Source organism: Siphateles boraxobius, unplaced genomic scaffold, assembly GCF_051911475.1.
Source record: "Siphateles boraxobius isolate OS27281-9 unplaced genomic scaffold, OSU_SipBor_1 41, whole genome shotgun sequence".
NCBI classification, from domain to species: domain Eukaryota; kingdom Metazoa; phylum Chordata; class Actinopteri; order Cypriniformes; family Leuciscidae; genus Siphateles; species Siphateles boraxobius.
In genome coordinates this window covers 28,301,000-28,322,657 of record NW_027509042.1, presented here as the reverse complement: position 1 = coordinate 28,322,657, position 21,658 = coordinate 28,301,000, and the positions used below count along the sequence as shown (strand labels likewise).

Here is a 21,658-nt window from a genome sequence, read left to right as displayed (position 1 = left end):
AATATCTAATATTAATAGTGATTTCCATAAAGCATCTTAAAATTGATGACCAATAGATAGTTAACTAACTATGTATCTGTGTTTTGTACCTGTCTACAGTCATTTATGTATGGTGACTACATTGTATACGATTTCTGGCTTGGAAAGGTGTATGATCTCAGCATCCAAATCGTTGTGAAGCTTTCCAACGGTGCACGGTAATGTAATCACAATATCTTATTACTTCACGTCAATGTGGGTCATGCAGTATGATGCTGAACATGTTAAACCTTCACTCTTGTTCAAATGCAACTCCATAGTAGAGAAGAATGCTACATAAACTGACTTTTTTGGATTTGTACTGAAGTGTTGTGTTTAATACAATTTAATTTTTCACTGAAGATGTTCTATGAGTGAGGAAGATGGTGCAAAACTCTATGATATTTACCCTCACGTCAGTGATGTGGTAGGTGCCAAGAATGTTTGTGTTCTTGTCTGCATTATCAATTATGTGGTCTTTTTATTTGTCATATAATATTCATTAGGGCTGGGTGATATAACGGTATTCACAGTGTGTCAGTAGAAATATGCCGGTCAAGTCATTTTTATTTGCCCCAGTGTTATACTGTGCTATGAAAAACCTTTTTCACAGACAAGGCTTAAGCCTAGTCCCAGACTAAAATGCATGTTGGAGCTGTTTTAACTGAAAGCAACTTGCACTGACATATTTTAATTTATGTCAGTGCAAGTTGCTTTCAGTTAAAACAGCTTCAACATGTCATGTCAGTTCCATTGTTTTGTTTCAACTGCACACCAGTAATGTTCTTTTCTAGGGCATGTTTATAAAAGCTACATAAATGTCCTAATTAATTAAGGCCTAATGGTGTCTTAATTTAAGCCCTGTCCGTGAAACCTTGGCCATATTATGCATTGTGCAGCTGTTTCACTCAACTTGAATGTGTCTCAGTCTGAAATGTTGCTCTGCCTTTTACTCCAGGGTTTGTTCTTTGACGATGCCTATGGGTTCTATCCGGGTCAGGTTTTGATTGGGCCCTCAAAGGTTTTTGCTAACGTGCAATGGCTGTATGGTGTGAAGCCTGTTCTCAGTAAGAAAAGCAAGTTCAGAGTTGTTGTGGAGGAGGTAAGACAAAAGTTTGACTCCAAAAGTTCTGTAATTGGGAATGTCGAAATAACGAAACCAAATCAGGCTTCTGCTATATGTCTCAACATGTTTTAATAATTTACATTTCTAGTTGTATATGTCTCTTGCAAGAAATCTGTATAATTACAGGTTCAAGTGGTGGAGCTAAAGGTGACATGGATTACAAAAAGTTACTCTCCAAAGGGGTCAGACAGTGTCTTTCCACCGCCTTCAACCATCACACAGGAGAACCTTTGCAGGTATAATCGGCTTTCCACACTGCAGTTTTATCATTTTGATTATTCACTCGCCTATTCACTAAACTGCCAGAAAGATTGTCACAGAGATAGGATGGACAGAAATCCAAAGAGGCAAAGACCAGTGAAATCTCAACAGACGTTTGGCATGCCATGAGCTTTTTTAACAGTTGTTATATAACTTTTTTTCATCTCCATGTTGTAAATAATCTTATCACTGGCCTATAGTCCACAGAAATGGCCTTAGGGGCTGTTTATACAGGTTTATATACTTGCTGTCTAGGAAGTTATTTTTCTAGGCTTACTAATGCAGATGTTACAATTTATCAATTAAGTATTTTCTTTTGACTTTCTCTAATGTTCAGGGTGAAGCGACTAGGCTACTTTGATCATACTCAAAGGCAACTTGGGGAGAGATCCCTGTATGTTTTTCCCGCCAAGAGTGAAACTACACGGATCACTTGTGAGGGGCCAGAGGGGGCACCTGTTCACCCTGAGGACCCTGTTGTTCGAAAGGTATGGATGATTTAACCATATCTGGCATGTATTTTGAAAAGCAGAATCTTTGTTGGTAGAAGTTCTGCTGAGTATAGGTGTCTAAAGTAGGGCTGGGCGATATGGCCTAAAAAATGAATCCCAGATTTTTTCACAAAAAGTCAGATTTACGATTTAAATCGATTTTTTTTCTCCCCTACTTAAAATCAATCTGCAGATGACAAAGAAATTGTTCTAAACAAGTTTTAACTTAATTTTGTTTGGCTTTGTCCTTCTGGGATTTGATCTGGATTTCCCCCTTGGGTTTAAAGTGCAATCAGAAACAACAAGCCAAAAAGACAAAGCCCTGCCTTTGTAAACAGTGAAAATGTAACATAACATAACATAACATAAAATAGGTGGATTTGGATTGGGGGAATGTAAAAAAAAAAACTTGCATCACAATAAGTGTATTGTGATTGTCAAAACATTTGGTAACTAAACAGAGTTTTATTAAGTTAGTGACAACACAATGTTTACATACAGGGTTCGTACGGTGCTTGAAATCCTTGAAAATGCTTGAATTTTGATGATGTGTTTTCAAGGTTTGAAAAGTGCTTAAATTTTGGATTAAATGCTTGAAAATGCTTGAAATTGTAACTATTTCTTTCAAAACAAATACCTATCTGACTAAATAGTACGTTTATTTCATTTTGATTTCCGCGATTGTTTGGATGCCCAGTTTTTATTGGCCGTGCAGGTAATCGTAACAGAGCGCTTTGGTCGACTACAAAACGTCCTCACGCAGGAAATAAATGGGTTTCATAGCTCAGCGCATTCCACGTCCTGTCTGAAAGCGCCATTAGTGACTGAAAGTACTTGGTGTGATAATGTAATGTAAGTATTGCATCTCCGTTATGGCACGTTCATTTGTGGAATATGCAGTGAACATAGCCTTTTAAGGCTTACAAGTTACAGCACAGTAAATGTAACGTTAACTACCCGCATATTAAAACCTGCAAACGTTAGCATAAGAATCAGTGATTGCTAAACAGAAATAGTCTCAGATGCAGTGTCATACAAGTAGTCTACTGTAAGGTTGAGGATGGCCTTATGCATTATTTACCCTGCTCTATTCCGGTAGATAAATGTATATGCCTTGGCAATTAAATATATATATAGTTTTTTTAATTAATACAGGCTATTTATCAGGCAGGAGCCTGTGCACTGTCAGAGGGTTAAAATTTACAGGTTGTTGTTGCACACTCTCAGATTTTGTTCAAACCTTGTCTATATCACGAATGTGTCCCAAAACCAAGGACTATAAAATATTTTTGTTCAAATCCTATGTCTTCATATTTTCAGCCCTTGAAATTTCTTCAGTTTTACAGCCTGAAAATCATATTAACTGGGTAAGCAATATTTGGAAATTAATATAATGAAAAGTATTATTCATAAGCATTATCTATCTAGACAGTGATACATTTTGAAAAATAAAACTTATGATTTGCCTAAATATTTGATCCTTCTGCTATTACAAAACACAATTTTGCCTGTTTATAGCATTATATCTTTTAATGTGATAAAAACACAAAATAATAATTTTGACTATGTATTGGTATGTTTACAGTGGTGTAAGGTGCTGCAACAAGTTTTAAAATGGACCTTGAAAGTGCTTGAAATGTGCTTGAATTTGACCTTGTAAAAGGTGTACGAACTCTGTACATAGTACAATGACTGGTAGGCTACTGTTTTCATTATTGCTTGACACAAATTTCACAATTTAATTAAATTCTTGTGATTTGATTCAGATCTTGATTCAATATCATTTCATTTGGATAAATATTAGGTACAGTAGATACGTTATTGTGTTGTTAATTTTTCTCCAAAAAAAAATCTCTCCTAATTCTGTAAACATACAGAGCCCTGTCAACTGGTATTATTATTAAAGGTTAAAAATAATATCTGAAATGAAATATGCGTTTTTATTATAACAACGTTATAATATTCACACCTGCAAACTTGTTGCTTTTCGGCGACAATTGCCGTTTTCTTGGTCAATGGGGTCATTTACGTGAATCGTGTAGAACCGGAGAGTTTTTTTTAGGGGGTGGAGGGGTGTAGGCCATTTTTCCTGCCGACCAAAATTTCGTTATTTCAAATGTAAGCGCGCTCATAATCCGCCGGAGCCACCACAACATTGCCCAACATCAAATGGCAAACTTAATGCAAGCGGAACGAAACTGCTCGTTATTGTGTGGTTGACGGACCGTTTATCAGTTTGGACCAAAGCAGTGCAAGCCGATCTTGATCAAGCGACACTGTTACTACACAGCGCTAATAAGAGATCAAGTGAAGGAAGAATTTTAATTTTGCCACAGAAGTAATAACATCGCTGCAAGATCTAGTGAGAAACATTCACATTTCTCCGTTATTAACGGATCAAACAGCACTGACGTGGAAACCAGGAAGAAACATTGTGCCATGAATTAACTATCCCGTGTCCACAGATCAGCAACATTCACCATGGATTTACTGTAGTAACACTAACTGCAACCATGGAAGTTTGGCAGGAATAGTAGGCTATAATGCCTTCAAGTAACATTACTTCGGTTTTATTTTGACATTATGAATACAATTGCTGCCCTCAAACTAATCTGAACTAAAATAAACCTTTGTTTATAACTACTACAATATTACATTTCATTTTTTCCAAGGAGCTGTTTGGTTTTATATGCTCCTAAGAAGAGTCAATTATAGCTCCAGAATTGCTCAAAGTAAAAAAAATATCATTCTTTATGATAGTTTATGATAGTTAGTTTTCATTTAAAAAAAGAATAAAAAAAATTAAATCAAGGAAATGACCAAAAACCTAAACATAGGGCTATTTAGATAAACAATCTGGCGAGCATGTTGTTTTTATGCTAATACACCAACAGCAAATTTCTGTTTAATAAAGCGCTCAGAAATGTGTGAGAACAGAACAGAAGATCAGCTTCACAGGAGACACGATCGAAAAACTTTAAATCCTTCATTTTAAAATATTCTGTGCTATATGCAGTTGTCCACTGTGTCATTCATATCGTTTTTACTCTGTGCTGTATGTAAAATTAGCGTTACCTTGTCTTTATTTGAAAAAATATGATTACAATCCGCAAAATAATATAGAATTCATAGAATATTGGAGAAGTTTTTGGGGCAGACCTGACCTGTTGAAAAGAGATGGTATTCATCAGTGATGCGCGGGTCAATGTATAAACAACCCGCACCCGACCTACGTTTTCAACTAACCGCCCGCAACTCGGACCGCAAAAAAAAAAAGAAGAAAATATTGTACCCGACCCGCTTCCTGACCCACATTTTTTTTTAAAGTAGTCAGTGTTGTGCAAGTTACTTCCAAACTGTAATACATTATACATTACTTGTTACTGTTATTTAAAAGTAATTCATTACCTTACAATATTACTGTCTCAGAATTGCAATGCGTTACATTATCCTGTATTACTTTTGAGTTACTTTCACCAAAATAGATATACAGTAGTAGAACTTAACATTCTAAGGCTGTAACGATATGCGATATGAAACACTCAGATCCACGAATCTGCAGAATGGCGACACACCCCTTCCAACTCCAAGAGTTATCCTTCCTGTCCAGATCCAATGCTACCACATCTTTAAATTACTGTTAGTATTATTTGAATTTTAAAGTTAACATTATAAAATACGTAGACCTACACCACAAACTAGTTGAGGATAAATTATTTAAAATTGGGGAATTCCACCGTTATGGACTTGACATTGCAGTCAAAACTTGAAATATAAATTCTCAGAAAATGCTTTTAATAGCATACCAATATATTGAAATGTCTGTTTATCCATAGGCTACCCCTTAAAGGAGTCCAGACATTAGAAAAATATCAGTCTACACATGCGTTTTATATTTAATATGAGGGAAATACACTCGTATTGACAAAACAAATATTTAACTTTTAGGAGGCAAAATATTTTTTTGTAATTCTGTGAATTATACTGCGCAAATCAAAAGTAATACTACCCACCGGATGAAGAGGGGTTGGCTCTCTACAGAACATAAAATATTCATTTTTATTTTATTTTCGTGTTCGCATTTATGAGGAAAAAACAATGTAAGGACTTGCCAGTTCTCCGTTACGGACGTGATCGCTCTGAAGCGGCACTAAAATACAGTTTTAAAACTTTCACAGAGACCTCAAACAGAAGACACAAAGCCTTTCTTGTGAATTTACAAATCGAATTTCGATTTGTACTAATTGTATCTTAATTTTAATCAATGTTTCATCAACCAATTGCCTGGATTTAATAAATAAGTAAATATAGCAGACAATAGATCACGACACGGAGGCGCCTGCGCGAGCGCGTCTCATAAATTAACTGAAACTCAGCGTATAATCTACTTGTAAACAGAACAATTCAAAACGAAAGAAAACGGACTGCTCTCTGCTTAGCCTATCTGTATGAAATGTGCCTTTCTCTTTGGCGCATTCACTACAGCGAAGATCGCGAGGCAGCAACGTCAACTTCATCTTTATTAATAAACAATTAAAATGTCTCCTTGCTATATTGGACATATTCATAATCATTCATTGCTTTTGCCGGTTCTTTGTGACAGCTTTTAGGTGCTTTACGGCAGCGCCGCCGCCACCCTCATCATGTTGTTACGTGAACGCTGTAATGGAAATTTTACATTTAGATGTGTTTTCTACTTTTAGATGTATTCTTTTATCATTAGATGTGTGTAACTTTTATTAACGTCAAGGATTTATGTACTCATAAGCATTTAAAGGAAGATGTTCATATAAGCTAAAGGACATTATTAACTATATAACCCAGCTGTTAGAAATGCATAAGTTAAAATAAGCTTTCTGGAACAACATGTATGTGTGACAATAACCCAAGTAGCAAAGGGACTATGTGTACTCCAAGTGACCTATTGTTCGCTTCAAGTGTGAAATGTATGTGTGCAGCTTTTGATATATGCAAGAGGTGTGAAACCAGAGATATGCAAGAGGTGTGAATTTGAAGCTAACAATAGGAAATCTTGACGAAGATGTCATTGTTCTGTCTAGACGAATTTATGTCCTGCAAGAGATCTTGAACAAACACGTTTCCTTTTGAGGTAACCAAGGCAATCTTCTGAAACAGATGCAGCCTACTCAGGATGTGTTAGGGTATATAACCTGGTGAAAGGGATCAGCCCTTCGCCCTTCTCATGTCAGACTCTGTCTGTGTGTGAACTGCCTTTCTTGCAAGAAATAAAACATTTGATACTTTGACTTTTCAAAGGTTTCCACTTGTCTCCTTCCTCCTAACTTTTCGAATAGAATTATTTCCACGACAACGCCTCACCACCGCATCAAACGACCCGTCCGACCGCGACCCGAATATCATTAAAAATATTTTTGGATGACTCGTAACTCATTTTGTATCAACCCGCGCACTCTAGTAATATGTGTTGTAGCAAAAACAATTATTAAACAAACAGCATCACAGTAAGAGACATCAGATTCAAATTGTATTTTAAAAGAAAGTTTTATTCTTTTAAAAGAGGCTTGTTCAGAAAAATACCGAGACAGCTACCTCGCGATAGGAACACAGACATTAATCACACAGAAAACAGACAGCCTTCTTATACCCCCTATTCTTCGAAGTTCCCTCTTCTGTAATTTTCCACTTACTAGTAAAACCAGATCTAGCTGGTTTTAGGAAATACAATGGTCCTTCCTAACCCCCCCTTCCTGGGCTTTTACTGTCCCCACACCTGTGAGGTCAAAAGACATGATAGTACAGTGGTCCTTCTGACCCCCCTGGGCTTTTACTGTCTTCACTCCCATGAGGTCAAAAGGCTTTATTATACAGCGGTCCTTCTGACCCCCCTGTGCTTTTACTGTCTTCACTCCCATGAGGTCAAAAGGCTTTATTATACAGTGGTCCTTCTGACCCCCCTGTGCTTTTACTGTCTTCACTCCCATGAGGTCAAAAGGCTTTATACAGTGGTCCTTCTGACACCCCTGTCTTCCTCGAATACAACCCATCCATGTCAAAAGGATCATAAGGCTCTTTCCGACCATATGTTTTGGTGTGTGTGTGTCTTTGTTCCTGTCACGTGAATACAAAAGTATCAGGGGAGAAACACATGATTTAACCGAAAAAAAACAAAAAAACATAATGTCTAAGAAAATGAAAATGAAAAAGGAAAAGGAAAATATAAAATTTCCACAACATATGGCACATAGTCTTAGACCTCAAACATGACAATCTGGGGCTCAGGTCAGGATAGGGCTGTGCAATTAATCGATTTCAATGTCGATTTTGGCTCCCAACGATCTCCAAAATAGTACAATCGAGTAAAAATGATTATTTTGCCATGTTCTGTTTTGCAAGAACACTCTTATTTTGTCTTGTGTTCTGAATGACTCGCGCACGCGGACATCTGCCCCTCTGATCTTGACATCTGATCTTGAACAAACACGTTTCCTTTTGAGGTAACCAAGGCAATCTTCTGAAACAGATGCAGCCTACTCAGGATGTGTTAGGGTATATAACCTGGTGAAAGGGATCAGCCCTTCGCCCTTCTCATGTCATATTTTGCCATGTTCTGTTTTGCAAGAACACTCTTATTTTGTCTTGTGTTCTGAATGACTCGCGCACGCGGACATCTGCCCCTCCCGAAGCCATAAACTCTCAGCCTATACAGTCATTAATTGCAAGCACAATAAACTTCACAATAACAATTGGCTAATTTAATATAGACTGGAGTGAGACCATAGACGTCTCTCGAGCTGTCGAGATCTCTTTCTGCTCGAACACTGTAGCGCCTCAGTTCAAGCGAACGGCAGCGCAAGCGCAGATGACCTGATCATCTGTTCCGCTTTACAGCACGAAACAAATCGAGAATGAACACAGGAAGGGACATTAACACTTGTCTGCTTATCCGGGAAAAGGGGATTTTTAAGTTTCAAGTGAAAGAGAATTTTACTTGCCCGACCGATCGAAACGCGAGATGGTTTTGATCTTATACCGTCAGTGTAGACAGAACTTGGTAATGGATAGTGTATTTCTGGTCACCACGCTGCTCTCTATGTGAGAGACATTAGTGGAGAGATCAAAACAAACGAGCCTAACAGCTCACACAAAAACTCACAGAAGAAACATATTGAGGTAGAAATGTTGAGGTTATTTTATTTATAATATATGATATAGTTAAGTAACATAACACGACTAAGGGCTGTTCTATAATATCACAATTGAAAATGTTACATTGAATGTATAGTTTAATAAACAAGTAGCCTAGTTTATATGTAGTAACTTACATTTTAGATGCAATATTGACTGGTTTTGTTCTATTTCACTGACGAAAATAGTTACAAAAGAAAAGCAACACGAAGCGCTGTGTTTTGTTACTGAATGATTCATTATTTTCAACTAATCGTTTTAATGAATGACTCAATGATTCATTTATTAAGATGGTCACTTGTCGCCACCTATTGATTTATTGTTTAAAGGTATCATTGATTTTATTTTTTATTTTATTATTTTTACAGTTGTAATTTTGCAGTGTAAATTAATTTAATGGATAACAGCCCTTTTTATTAAAACTGAATTTGATCAAATGTAAGAATTTGACATAACATATATTTAGTAAGGTTTAATAAATTGTCCTTTATTAAGGTAAATAACGCTCTTGTGACCCTTAACATGTCACCTTTTTCACCACTTGTGAGTTTGCAGGTCTGTTTAATAGTTCAAAGGAAATGTTCAAATTTCAATTTTTTAAGAATTGTTGAAAGGTGTCTTTTAATAAATGCAACAGGTTCCCAAAGTCATGTGAAATAAACGTGTTACATAATCGTGATTTCAATACTGACCAAAATAATCGTGATTATGATTTTTTCCATAGTCGAGCAGACCTAGGTCAGGAGGCAGACAAACTAGCTAAACCGACTGCCTGCCAGCTGTCTCACGTCACCAAGGTCAGATAAATCCCATCACATAGAGTCTCTTTCACCTAGATATCATCATATAGAGACGGTGTCTGTTCCACGAATTAGGAAATACAAAAAACTTCCAAACCCATCCAAGGTTAAAAATTTAATTGATGTTCAACAAATAAAAAAACAGATTTAATACAAATGAACAAATGATAAAGCTTGGGTTGCTGAATATTTGATCCCTTATTTAAAAAGCACTTATTGTTAATAATATGATTACAGACTATAACCTAGATCTGCTGTGTATGACAGAAACCAGGCTAAAACCAAACGATTACATTAAATGAGTCCACCGCCAAGATTACTGTTATAAACATGAACCTCGTCTGAAAGGCAAAGGGGGAGGTGTTGCTGTAATTTATAGTAATATTTTAAAAGTTTCTAAGAGGACTAGTTTCAAATATAATTCTTTCGAAGTGTTGGTGCTTAATGTAACAATATATAGTGAAAATGATAAGTCACGTTTAAGATTTGTGCTGACTACTGTATACAGGCCACCAGAGCACCATACAGACTTTATCAAAGAATTTGCTGACTATCTATAAGAGTTAGTACTGGCTGCAGATAAAGTTCTAATTGTTGGTGATTTTAATACATGTAGATAATGAAAAATATGCATTGGGATTGGCATTTAAAGACATTCTTAACTCTATTGGAGTTAGACAACACGTGTGAGGACCTACTCATTGTTGTAATAATACTCTAGATCTAATATTATCACATGGAATCAATGTTGATGCTGTTGAAATTCTGCAGCAGAGCGATGACATCTCAGATCATTATCTAGGCTTGTGTAAACTTCATTTAACCAAGGCTGCAAAGCCGACTCCGTGTTACAAATATTTTAGACCTATCACTTCTGCCACTTTAGATTGCTTTATTAATAATCTTCCTGATCAGTTTCATCATCTCAGCATCCCAGATAGCTTAGAAGAACTCGATATTGCGACAGAAACTTTTAACTCACTCTTTTCTAGCACTTTAGACACAGTTGCTCCGTTGCGCTTAAAGATCAAAGAAAATAGTCCAATGCCGTGGTACAACGAGCACACTCATGCCCTAAAGAGAGTAGCCAGAAAAATGGAGCGAAACTGGAAGAAAACCGAACTAGAGGTATTTCGCATTTCATGGAAGGAGAGCTCGTTTGCATACAGAGAGGCCTTAAAAACTGCTAGATCTGTTTATTTTTCAACCCTATTAGAAGAAAATAAACCAAAACAGAGGTATTTATTTGAAACAGTTGCTAAACTGACGAAAAATTAAGTTTCAAGCCCAGAAGTTTCCAAGCAGCACAACAGTAATGACTTTATGACCTTCACTTATAAGAATGATAATATCAGTGAGAAAATTATAACTATGCAACCGTCTACTACAGCATCGCATCGGGGGTGCATTGTAGCCTCCCTAAGGAAAAATTTTATTAATTCATTGCTATAGGAGAGGAAGAATTTTCTAAACTCGTTAAATCATCTAAATCGACAGCATGTATGTTAGACCCTATACCGACTAAGCTATTGAAAGAGATGCTTCCAGAGGTCATAGATCCTCTTCTCAATATCATAATTCATCTTTGTCACTAGGATACGTACCAAAAACTTTTAAGCTGGCTATTATTATACCACTTGTTAAAAAACTGCAACTTGATCGTACAAAATTAGTCAACTACAGGCCAAACTCAAATCTACCTTTTCTGTCAAAGATACTAGAAAAGCCAGTATCCTCACAACTATGTTCATTTTTAGAAAGAAATGGTATCTGCGAGTATTTTCAGTCAGGATTTAGTCCGTACCATAGTACAAATGATTTGCTCTTATCATCCGATCGTGGTTGTATCTTGCTATTGTTGTTACTCGATCTTAGAGCTGCATTTGATACTATTGACCACAACATTCTTTTAAATAGACTCGAAAATTATATTGGCATTAGTGAAATTGCATTAGCATGGTTTAACTCCTACTTATCTGACCGTTATCAGTTTTTAGCAGTAAATTAAGTGATTTCTTTAGATCAAAAGTTCAGTATGGCCTACCACAAGGCTCAGTCCTAGGACCGTTGCTGTTCACTCTGTACAATGCTACCCTTAGGAGATATCATTAGGAAGCATGGCATTAGTTTTCTGTGATACTCAGCTCTATATTTCTTCACGCCCTGACAAAACTTACCAATTCACCAAATTAACGGAATGCATAGCTGATATAAAAAATTGAATGACTAGTAATTTCCTACTAAATTCTGAAAAAACAGAGGTTCTAATTATTGGACAAAAAACTTCCTCACGTAATAACCTAGAATACTGTCTAACACTTGATGGCTGCTCTGTCAAGTCCTCGTCGTCGGTTAGGAACCTGGGTGTGCTCTTTGATAGCAATCTTTCATTTGAAAGTCATGTGACTGGAATTAGTGATCGACCGATATTGATTTTTTATAACCGATACCGATTATTTGCATGTTTATGTGCCCGATAACCGATATGCAGAACCAATATTTATTTACTGTTATACTTCTGTTTTTGACACAATTATTACAACACAAATGAACTGAACAAACCATTTTATTTATAACAATCACTCCCTCCTATATAAGATATAATATATATATATATATACAGGTCCTTCTAAAAAAATTAGCATATTGTGATAAAGTTCATTATTTTCCATAATGTAATGATAAAAATTAAACTTTCATATATTTTAGAATCATTGCACACCAACTGAAATATTTCAGGTCTTTTATTGTTTCAATACTGATGATTTTGGCATACAGCTCATGAAAACCCGAAATTCCCATCTCAAAAAATTAGCATATTTCATCCGACCAATAAAATAAGTGTTTTTAATACAAAAAAAAAAGTCAACCTTTAAATAATTAGGTTCAGTTATGCACTCAATACTTGGTCGGGAATCCTTTTGCAGAAATGACTGCTTCAATGCGGCGTGGCATGGAGGCAATCAGCCTGTGGCACTGCTGAGGTGTTATGGAGGCCCAGGATGCTTCGATAGCGGCCTTAAGCTCATCCAGAGTGTTGGGTCTTGCGTCTCTCAACTTTCTCTTCACAATATCCCACAGATTCTCTATGGGGTTCAGGTCAGGAGAGTTGGCAGGCCAATTGAGCACAGTAATACCATGGTCAGTAAACCATTTACCAGTGGTTTTGGCACTGTGAGCAGGTGCCAGGTCGTGCTGAAAAATGAAATCTTCATCTCCATAAAGCTTTTCAGCAGATGGAAGCATGAAGTGCTCCAAAATCTCCTGATAGCTAGCTGCATTGACCCTGCCCTTGATAAAACACAGTGGACCAACACCAGCAGCTGACATGGCACCCCAGACCATCACTGACTGTGGGTACTTGACACTGGACTTCAGGCATTTTGGCATTTCCTTCTCCCCAGTCTTCCTCCAGACTCTGGCACCTTGATTTCTGAATGACATGCAAAATTTGCTTTCATCCGAAAAAAGTACTTTGGACCACTGAGCAACAGTCCAGTGCTGCTTCTCTGTAGCCCAGGTCAGGCGCTTCTGCCGCTGTTTCTGGTTCAAAAGTGGCTTGACCTGGGGAATGCGACACCTGTAGCCCATTTCCTGCACACGCCTGTGCACGGTGGCTCTGGATGTTTCTACTCCAGACTCAGTCCACTGCTTCCGCAGGTCCCCCAAGGTCTGGAATCGGTCCTTCTCCACAATCTTCCTCAGGGTCCCGTCACCTCTTCTCGCGTTTTTTGCCACACTTTTTCCTTCCCACAGACTTCCCACTGAGGTGCCTTGATACAGCACTCTGGGAACACCCTATTTGTTCAGAAATTTCTTTCTGTGTCTTACCCTCTTGCTTGAGGGTGTCAATGATGGCCTTGTGGACAGCAGTCAGGGCGGCGGTCTTACCCATGATTGCGGTTTTGAGTAATGAAACAGGCTGGGAGTTTTTAAAAGCCTCAGGAATCTTTTGCAGGTGTTTAGAGTTAATTAGTTGATTCAGATGATTAGGTTAATAGCTCGTTTAGAGACCCTTTTCATGATATGCTAATTTTTTGAGATAGGAATTTGGGGTTTTCATGAGCTGTATGCCAAAATCATCAGGATTAAAACAATAAAAGACCTGAAATATTTCAGTTGGTGTGCAATGAATCTAAAATATATGAAAGTTTAATTTTTATCATTACATTATGGAAAATAATGAACTTTATCACAATATGCTAATTTTTTGAGAAGGACCTGTGTATATATATATATATGTGTATATATATATATATATATATATATATATATATATATATATATATATATATATATAATATAATAATATATAATATAATCACTCCCTCCTATATAATATATAATATCCCTCCTATATAATATATAAATATAAAACTTTATATTTATACACAAATAAATAGAGGGGTCTGACTCCAAAAAATAAAGTGCCTTTGTTTGAAAATAAAAGCATTGATGAGGTAAAAAATAAAGTTAAAAAATTATTCTAACATACTGGGGGGAAAAAATCTAAATTTTAGTAGCTATTTTAGTAGTGTAACTTCATACTCCCAGTTAAGCAGAACTAGGTTGTAGTGTAGAAAACGAAGCCTTTCAGCATTCTGCTCTGTAAGCCTGCTTCGTTTGTTTTCATAAATGTTGAATAAATCAAATTACAATAAAAACATTTATATTATTAGATTATATAATTTATATCTAAATTATACATATAATTTATAAACATCAGCAGCAACAATGTTAACAATTGGCAAAATAAATGTTAAAAGTCTAATGTTTTCATATAGAGAAAATAATTGACAGGGGAGTCATATCACCTTTGCAGAAATGTACTTCATTTTAAACAGTTTTAGAAGGTTTATGTGCCGTTTAATAGGTTTAAACTAAGAGTGAGGAATAATTCACTGGGTAATATTAATTCACTGAATAATATTAGATTGTCAGGAAAGTAACAAACAAAACAGCATATACATCATTGCATTTTCCAACTAGTATGTTATTAATTATTAATAATATTTTTGTAGGTCTAGATCATGAAATGCTTTCTGACAAAGTGCTGTTTATCTATGAATTTTCACAGAACTATATATAGTCTACTCAACCGCGATCGCGCGTGCATATAATAAATAATTAATTTCCACAAAGCGGTATATTTAGATGTGTATTAGCGAAATAATTGCTATGTAGTAAATGATAATATAATCTAGGGTGTTTAAACAAGATAATCTTGTCAAAAGTTTCATTCAGCGGCCGTGCTTGAGCATTCCTGATCATCAACCCAGTGAGTGCTCAGCAATATGAACGAACTTTTTTTCGAGACTAATGCAAATACAACAGATAAAGAATTGAATTCAGCGCTTTTATTTTCAACATGCACTCATTCATGTCTGTTTTATTTAATTCATGTAAAGTTACGTCTTTATTGGGGCAGGACATGACGGATTACGCTACGTGACTCCATGAGTTCGTCTCAATTTTTTAGAACCAAGCTGCATAAACTATATCAGGCATTTATGTCTCAAACCTCATTTCTGCATGCCTGTTATGTTAAATAAAGTTGAATAATTAAAGCAAAGCAAGTAGAACATATACTTTACGTGTGCACAGAGTTGTTGTTGACTGATCTCCTCAGACGCGGGCTGCAATGGCGGAATTCTCAAAACGGCCACAAGATGGCGCCGTTTATTGGCAAATCCGATATTACAAAATCGATACCCGATTATAGGAAAATGCTTAAATATCTGGAAAAATATCGGTAAACCGATACATCGGTCGATCACTAAATGGTATCTGTAAAACCGCATTTTTCCATCTAAAAAATATATGTAAATTACGTCATATGCTCTCAATGACAAATGCAGAACAATTAGTTAATGTGTTCATGACATCAAGGCTAGATTATTTTAATGCTCTTATGGGTGGTTGCCCTGCACGGTTATTAAACAAATTACAGCTGTTCCAAAACGCAGCCGCTAGAGTTCTTACCAGAACCAGGAAGCAGGGGCGGAGCGGGGGGGGGCTAATTGGGCTTAAGCCCCGATTGTTTTGTCAAAAGCCCCGAATCTTTTAGGTTTTTTAAAACTTGATATCAACTTGTTTTCATTTTATCTCAGTTTTTCAGACTGGAGCGGTAAAAAATGAAACAAAATCTCTATTACCGTGTGCGCATCACTCAGCTTGTTTGCCAACTGCCAATAAAAACTAACGAAGAAGAAATTCGTCGTCGTTGTCATTAGGGGCTGGCTGCTGGCTGGCTTTTTGTATGTTTCACTGGCATCGTAGCGAGCTTACATAAATTATTATGGACATAACAAAGTTTTTTATTCAGAAAACTAAACCTCACCGGCCGGAGAGAGATTCAGAAGCAGCGTCAGACGAACCCCGGACAAGTGTTACAGTTTTGTGAATCCGCTGTTGTAACTTAACACTTGAGTTAAGTGATTGTATTGCTGCTGGCTAGCTAGCGAGTTATGGTTAGGTGTTATTAAGAGAAATTAGTTGCTAATAGAGATGGGTAGATGATTTGTCTGATGATTTGGGGGGTACATCTAATCTTGGCACATTAGTGGGATAAGAAGAGAGACTAATTGAGAAATATAGTGCTAAAGAAGATTAGAAAGACATGAGAAAGTATATTTCCTCCTGATGACAACAATTACAAGTAACGTTACAGATGCATCAATGTCGTTAATAAGTTATTTTTCCCCCTCATACTTTAATTAAAAAAGTAAATCTTTAATATATTCTAAATTCATTACATAAAAAGTAAAATATTTCAAGCCTTTTATTGTTTTAATCTTGATGATAAGGGCTTACAGCTCATGGAAATCAAAACTCCAGTAGTACTAATCTCAAAATGTGTTAGAATTTTAGAACAAAGAATTTTTATACGACCTGACAAGATCTCTAATCAGCTAATCAACTCAAAACGCCTGGAAAGGTTTCCTGAGAATTTAATCTGGAGTACTCTGTAACCAGAAACTGCACATTTTGTTTTTCATGTCGCCTGTACGGAAGGCAAAACATTCGCGCTAATAAAGATGCACTAAGTTGCTCTGGGTTTTTTAAATTGGAAGAGGGCTTTGGAATCCTTCCGGGAGCATGAAAGAAGTGCTCTCCACATTTCCACCATGACATGCTGGCAGAGTTTTAAAAGCACAAAAACTCATGGGGATGTAATTGAGCAGCTGAAAACTGCCAGTGCAGCAGAAATCTCAGAGAGGTGCCAGTACCTTCACCGTATAGTGGCAGCAACCACCTTTTTAGGAAAACAAGGCATCCCATTCCGGGAGCATGATGAGCAGGAATCTAGCCAGAATCAAGGCAACTTTATTGAATGTATGAAGCTCCTTAAACAATTTGACCCATTTCTACAAGAATATACTCCCCCTTCTCATACCCTTACCTCTCTCATTTTTCCCAAAATGAAATGATAACCAGCATTTCACAAGAAATCACAGAAAGCATCATCAAGCAAATGAAGATTGCAAAGATGTACTCTGTGATGGCAGACGAGGCCAGAGATGGATGCACAGAGCAGCTTGCAGTCTGTGTGCGTTTTGTTACGCAAAAGGGCGTCGTGCAAGAGTGTTTTCTTGGGCTTCGGAAGTTACAGGGCTTTGATGCAAAGTCCATTGCAGATGAGATAGAGGCAATGTTACAGTCACACAACTTGGGTGACCTACTGTGTGTTGCACAAGCCTATGATGGGGCATCTGTCATGAGTGGAGCAGTGGGCGGTGTCCAAGCCCGCTTCAGAGAGCGACACCCTGAAGCAGGGTATGTGCACTGCTATGCACACGAACGTAACCTTGTTCTGTGCTACACATGCAAAGCTATACCTGAAGCTACCGCATTCTTTGAACTGCTGGAGAATGTGTACACATTTTTCAGCAACTCAGTTGTGAACCACAACAAGTTCATTGAAATCCAAAAACAACTTGGATTAAGGCCATCTGAACTTGTGCAGCTATCCACAACAAGATGGGCGTGCTAGGTGAGGTCTGTCAATGCTGTCTTGAACAACCTTTCTGCCATTTTAGCGTGTCTCAGCAACATGAACACATCCATGGCCCTAGGGATCCGGTCAAAGCTCTGCAAGACAAAGACACTCTACATGCTGGTGATGTTTTCCAAACTCCTCGGCATAACTGAAGGTCTACGCCGGTACCTGCAGGGGGAAAGTTTGGACTTGGGCAAAGACGGCAAGTCCTTCAAACTTTGACAGAGCTCCGCACAGACTCTGGTGGTGAAGATGTGTTCAGGAATACCATGGCCTTATGTGAGGCAAATGACATCCAGCTCCATGTTGGTCCCAGGCAAAAACAAAAAAGATATGATGGTTTTGTGGTGGAGTCAGCCTGTGGGTCAACCTCCAATATGACCACCTCAGATGAATTCAGACAACAGCTTTTTTATCCATGCCTGGACAGGATGGTAGAGGAACTCACCCGTCGGTTTTCAGGTCTGGGAGAAGCACTTATGTCAGGTATTCATGCTTGCAACCCAACCACAGAGACCTTTCTCTCTGAAGAAGCCCTCAAAAGCCTTGCTTCCCATTATAAGATTCGATTGAAGCCAGAAGAACTCCTAGTGGCTAAAAGTTTCATCAATAGAAGGATGGAGAAAGAGACTGTCCCTGACACCTCCACTGTGTTTTTTGTTTTACTGTTTAACTATCATCATTTTCCCAGATAGTATATAGATTTTTAGGCATTCTATTATCTCAAACAGCCTGAAAAATAGTGCATTTAGCTGACGTAAATGGGAAAAAAATCTCCCCTGGGGAGTATCCCCCTGGACCCCCCTAGATTTGGGCTTAGCCCCGAATGTTTACATTGTCTGGCTCCGCCCCTGCTAGGAAGTATGACCATATTAGCCTGGTTCTGTCAACAATGCATTGGCTCCCTATTAAACATTGTATAAATTTTAAAATATTGCTGATTACTTACAAAGCACTAAATGGTTTAGCTCCCCAGTACTTGAGCGTTATAGTCCTTCACGTCTATTGCGATCTCAAAATTCCGTCCAGTTGATAATACCTAGAATATCAAAATCGACTGCTGGCGGTAGACCTTTTCCTATTTAGCACCAAAACTTTGGAACAATCTTCCTAACATTGTCCTCGAAGCAGACACAGTCTGTCAGTTCAAATCTAGACTAAAAACACATCTCTTTGGCTTAGCATACACATAACACATTATAGACGTCTATAATTCAATGTTAGGCTGCATAGTTTAGATCAGCCGGAACCGGGAACACTTCCCATAAATCCTGATGTACTTTGTACATAATAAGAAGGATGGCGTCTACGCTAATATTAGTCTCTCTGTTTATCCCGAGGTTTACCGCAGTCCGCCGGATCCAGGCCCTATCCGGATCTGATGAAGTACCTGCACCTGGACACTGTCAACTAGTCTCTCCCTTGTGAAGGCCTCCTTCCCTTTACCTCTGTACTGATAAAAAGTTGTCGGGATAATTCTGATTCACGTGGCTATGCAAAATATTCTCAGAGCCACCAGGCACTATTTTATGCAAGTGAGTGGCCGGATCGCATTAAAGAATTTTCGGTTAGAACAGTGTCGTGTTAGCGGCCCCTAAGTAAATAACTAATGATCGTTGCGTCGGAAGTGAATCAATCAATACTAACTTTAGCTGGACAATAACTTTATTCTAGAGCTGCTGTAAAGCCAAAACAATCTCTGTTACTTTAATTTCCTATTATTACTGTAAAGCTGCTTTGAAACAGTCCATATTGTTAAAAGTGCTATTTAAATGAAGGTGACTTGACTTGACTTCACAATGCGAAATTACCAGATTACTGACTGCCCTGTTGCAGTGTTTACTTCCTTTTTATTCACATATATTCATATATTTTTTAACAATCAATTTTTGAAAAATACTGTAATAGGAATGCAGATTCAAGAAGTTGCCATCTAAAATGTTTTCTAATTTATTTATAATTTAATAAATATTGATTCAAATAAATATAAAGTGTGTGTATATATATATATATATATAAATATCTACTTTATATCGGCCAACCTCCTCTCTAAGATATCGGCATCGACCATCAAAAAAACAATATCGGTCAATCACTAGTTTAAACATAAATGTTTGTTGGCAGTGTGTGTACACAACCACTCTATAATGATAAAAATCCACCCAGTGCTTTTTTAAAAATCCCCATAGTCAAGTCACGTTTATTTATATATTGCTTTTTACAATACAGATTGTTTCAAAGCAGCTTTACAGAGATAAATCCATAAATCATAAGCACGGTCTCAGAATAAGCCTTTCTCAGATTCGGGGCAATGTGACTTACTTTTGCACAAGACCGCCCATAACTGTTTGACTGACACTGCCGTATTAGCATAGACCCGCCCCGAGTGAGCTGTACACAGTCCGCCATTGTTTCGACGCCAGAGCAGCTGGCTGTAGACAAGAATGTCTTCTAAGCGATTGAGTTATTTTGTTGTTGGATGTAAGAATGAACATAGCTATCTTCATTTACTCTCGTTGTTACTCAAGGATGGATCTGTACCAACTGTTCGTGATCCAGCTAACAGTCTCCGGAGCGATAGGCCTAACGTTAATCACAGCAGAAATTAAAGTGAGAGCGCACACTTTATGACAGCTTATCGAGTCGTTTTACAGATACAATGTTTACTGGTTTAGTAAAGCTGCAGTCCGTAGTTTTTCCTCTTTGTCCCCATCTCTGTTTGAAATCTGCAATTGCAGTTATTCGCGGAATTATCAACTTTACGTGGGTTGTGCCTCGGCACGGCACAGCGCGGATGAATCCAATGTTTGAGGAGAATGTGCGGCTGTCCATCACTGCGCCGGTGTTGATACTGTCATTCGGAATCAGATTCTACTTTTTGAAGTAACATCTAGGGATGCACCGATCCTACTTTTTCAGTCCCGATACCGATACCGATGCCTGGGCTTTGTGTATCTGTCAATACCCGATACCGATCCGATACCTCTGTTGAATTAATAATAAGCTGTATACCTTCCACCTTATACATTCCTTCCACCATGTGGAAGAGACTAAAGGCACCAGATTTACAAACTAAACATTACTTTCTTAACTAAGACAAAATAACATAGCCTAGATGTAATGTATTTAATTCTTATTTATTTGTTATTTAACAATTGTGCATTCAAATCGAAAATAGAATGTAATCAAACTTCTTAAAATAAATTTAAATAAATAAAATGTAGCAGTAGAAAAAAAAATTGTGTATTGGTCCAACAATAGTAATCAAACAGTGTAAACTTGTAAAAAAAATATTTGAATTCTTAATTTTATGTTATTAAGAAAAACAATCGTGCATTCAAATCTAAAACAGAATGTAATCAAACTTCAAGTTCTTAAATTAAAATAAATAAAATGTAGCCGCAGAAACAAAACCGTGTTGGTTGAACATACAATAGTAATCAAACAGTAACCAAACTATAAATGCAAACAAAGTCCTGCAAACAGGATTTCAAAATAAAACATAGCAGCTGAACCTGAGAATAAACTAATAAAAAGTTGGTCAAACAACAACTTGGTCAAACATATAAATAATAACCAAACATTGTAAATATGTAGTGGTCTGGAGTGTCACACCACTCAGACCTGTGAATGCTCACTTAACCAGCACTGGCAAATTCTTTCTCATGAAGACAAGCATTTCTGCTCTCTCTGCTGTAAGACTATTTCTCTTTTCATTCACAATGTTGGAAACTGTGCTGAACACTCTCTCGCTTTCTACACTAGTGCAGGGGGCACAGAGGTATTCTGTGGCAGT

The 21,658-nt window shown here is 37.3% G+C and overlaps 1 protein-coding gene and 1 long non-coding RNA gene across 2 annotated transcripts in view; one reads left to right on the top strand and one right to left on the bottom strand.

Moving 5' to 3' along the window:
• ube2o (ubiquitin-conjugating enzyme E2O) overlaps positions 1-21,658 on the top strand; it is a 167,451-nt gene that overhangs the window by 30,181 nt on the left and 115,612 nt on the right. The window contains exons 4-8 of the mRNA XM_077199094.1: positions 100-197; positions 382-445; positions 977-1,120; positions 1,271-1,380; positions 1,743-1,893. Coding sequence (XP_077055209.1) covers positions 100-197; positions 382-445; positions 977-1,120; positions 1,271-1,380; positions 1,743-1,893 — 567 coding nt within the window. The remainder of the gene's footprint in view (positions 1-99; positions 198-381; positions 446-976; positions 1,121-1,270; positions 1,381-1,742; positions 1,894-21,658) is intronic.
• The window catches only part of LOC143706822 (uncharacterized), a 458,129-nt gene that overhangs the window by 365,227 nt on the left and 71,244 nt on the right, over positions 1-21,658 (bottom strand). Inside the window, exon 2 of the long non-coding RNA XR_013193036.1 lies at positions 6,988-7,163. This is a non-coding gene — a long non-coding RNA (uncharacterized LOC143706822). The remainder of the gene's footprint in view (positions 1-6,987; positions 7,164-21,658) is intronic.